Source organism: Quercus suber, unplaced genomic scaffold, assembly GCF_002906115.3.
Source record: "Quercus suber isolate HL8 unplaced genomic scaffold, Cork oak 2.0 scaffold_2, whole genome shotgun sequence".
NCBI classification, from domain to species: domain Eukaryota; kingdom Viridiplantae; phylum Streptophyta; class Magnoliopsida; order Fagales; family Fagaceae; genus Quercus; species Quercus suber.
The window spans coordinates 2,750,498-2,753,022 of record NW_027069469.1 but is presented as its reverse complement, the minus strand read 5'-3'; the positions used below and the strand labels follow the sequence as shown (position 1 = coordinate 2,753,022).

Below are 2,525 nucleotides of genomic sequence, written 5' to 3'. Positions count from 1 at the left end.
CCCTTTTTTTTTCCTGCACATGCAGGCAAGTCAGGAACTGAAATGTGTACGTGCAATTGTTGAGAAACATAGATAAAGAAGCTTAGAATGTAATCTAACACCATTGAGAGGCAAAGAAGTTGACAATGTAAATGCACAACCATTACATCAAAAGGCGTTCTCGCACCAAGCTATAGAAACTGTTACGCTCTATTCATAAAGATAATTTTACAATGCAAATACATTTGCATCACAACAAAAAGGCATTCTCAATATATCAACATTCTAAATATGTGCAACCATCCTTCATTTGAAATTCTAACCGTACTACTCAAATCACAATCTTCATAGAGGTACATTGGGTAGAGAATTATAAGTACATTCAACAAAAACCTAAAAGTTAAATGTGCCAATACAACGTAGTCACTTTTCCTAAGATCAGCAGTTCGCACAACAAAAACGGCGTCCATAGAAGCATGCCTGCAAAACGTAGACTAATCACGTTAGGAGAGAAGTAGTAAAGACAGTAGTTATTGGTAGAATGAACAACAATTATATTTAACCAATGCATAATATTTTTCCATCTACCTACCTACTATGGAACATTACTGCTTGTGGAAGCGCCACGAGACTGCGGACATTTTCTACGGTTATGCCCAGAAGCATGACACAATCCACATGTTTGCTTAGGTTGACTCTCTATCAGATCTGCATCCTCCCTCCGCCATCTTGAGCCTTGATCCTTATTCCTCACCCCATCCATCTCATTCCGTATTCTTGACTTCACTGGTCGACCTTTGGCCCGCAACAATGCTGGATTAGGCAACCACTTTGGCCCTATGGGATCCCTCCACAATGATTGTGACTTAGGAATCACAAATGCATGCTGATAAGTGTTAAGGGCATTGTCCAAACCATAACATGGGTGAATATATGCGGTCGAATCAATATTCAAATAGTCACATACTCTAATTGCATGTGAGCACGGGATCCCTATGTTTTGCCATTTCCCACAACTGCACGTTCTTTCCCGTATCCGAACTTCATAACTGTGGTTTCCCCCTCCTGCGCTACACGTGAATGAAGTAACTATCTGATATATCATCTGTTCACTGTTAAATGGCTTGAGATAGTGTTTCTCAGATTTAAGCTTATTTCCTTCCCACTTGTCAAAGGCATATTGACTCCATTTCTTACCCTCTGACAGGCGATTAAGGTATTCTTTGTGCCGGTCGTGAAAATATTCAACAAGTTTGGACCAAGTGAACTCAACCAACGCGGCAATAGGAAGGCCCCGTGCACCTTTAAGTACACCATTGAAGCACTCTGATATATTGGTTGTCATTGCCCCAAAACGTCTTCCACCATCATGTGATTGGGTCCACATATCCACAGACTCGCTCATTAGGTATGTGTATGGAAGATAATCTTGATTCTTTTCCTTCCCATCTTTTCCCGTCACCTTCTTCTTATTCCGAATGGCCTCCATTTCCACTTGCTTAATGGACTCCATTATGGTATCAAATTTAACTACCTGAGTAGCATATCCTGCTTTCAAGCAAGTTGACTTTAGGGTCGAGTTCTGAAAATGTGTGTTGAAGTTGCTAGCAACATGTCGAAGGCAATATCTATGAAATACCCGTGTTTTTCCATCATCCCCTCTAGGCCAGTTTGCAATGGCATTTTTGATACCGAGATGTCGATCAGAAATTATGCAAATGCCATCGTCGGGTATCACGTGGCCAATCGTATCTCTGAGGCATTGTAAAAACCACCTCCAACTGGGTCCTGACTCACAATCCACAACAGCAAAGGCAAGAGGGAATACCTTGTTGTTAGCGTCCGTTGCCATTGCAACCAACAACTTTCCCTGATATTTACCATACAGATGGGTCCCATCAATACTGATAACTGGCTTGCAATATTTGAATCCATCAATGCTTGGACCGAAAGACCAAAACACATAATTCAATAATACGGTGTCATCTTCATCGGTGGATGTCGTACGATAGAACACTTGGGTAGTCGGATCCATATCAAGGGGGGGGGGGGGATTCATTCTTAAATTTTTACAATATTTTTGAAGGTTTAATCTCCAATATTTGTTATCACATTAAAGACTTGTATTAGTTGAATCATATTCAACCAACACATCTAAATTTCTTCTTCTAAAAAAGAAAATGTATATTTCTATTTGTTAGCAAGAAAAGGTTGTAACCGACATATAGGAAAAGTTTTGACTTTGATTGTATGTGGCCTCTACTTAGGCATTCTCATCTCATCTATAAACCAAATAAAGTTTCATTGATCTAAACCAAACCGCGCATTGAAAAACTCCATCTAGGCTCCAACATGCCCCTCATCATTTGAGTCCTTTGTTTTCTTTGGCAGAATGATAAAAGAAAAGAGGCCCCAACACTACTATAAGCTGATTTTTTTTTGGATGAGTATAGCCCCAATAATTTTAATCCTCCAATTCTAATGAGTGTTTGGACTTGATCTCAGAATCTCGAATTATTTGAAATTAAATAAACAATTAACAACGA

The 2,525-nt window shown here is 39.5% G+C and overlaps 1 protein-coding gene across 1 annotated transcript; it reads right to left on the bottom strand.

The window, feature by feature from the left end:
• Positions 1–574: 574 nt before the first annotated feature.
• On the bottom strand, positions 575–2,014 carry LOC136069067 (uncharacterized). Its single transcript, XM_065777161.1, has one exon. The coding sequence runs from the start codon at positions 2,012–2,014 to the stop codon at positions 575–577; it is 1,440 nt and encodes a 479-aa protein (XP_065633233.1).
• Between the last annotated feature and the right edge of the window lie 511 nt (positions 2,015–2,525).

Coding starts and splice junctions, on each gene's coding strand:
- LOC136069067 (XM_065777161.1), bottom strand. CDS start 2,014: ATGGATCCGACTACCCAAGTGTTCTATCGTACGACATCCACCGATGAA.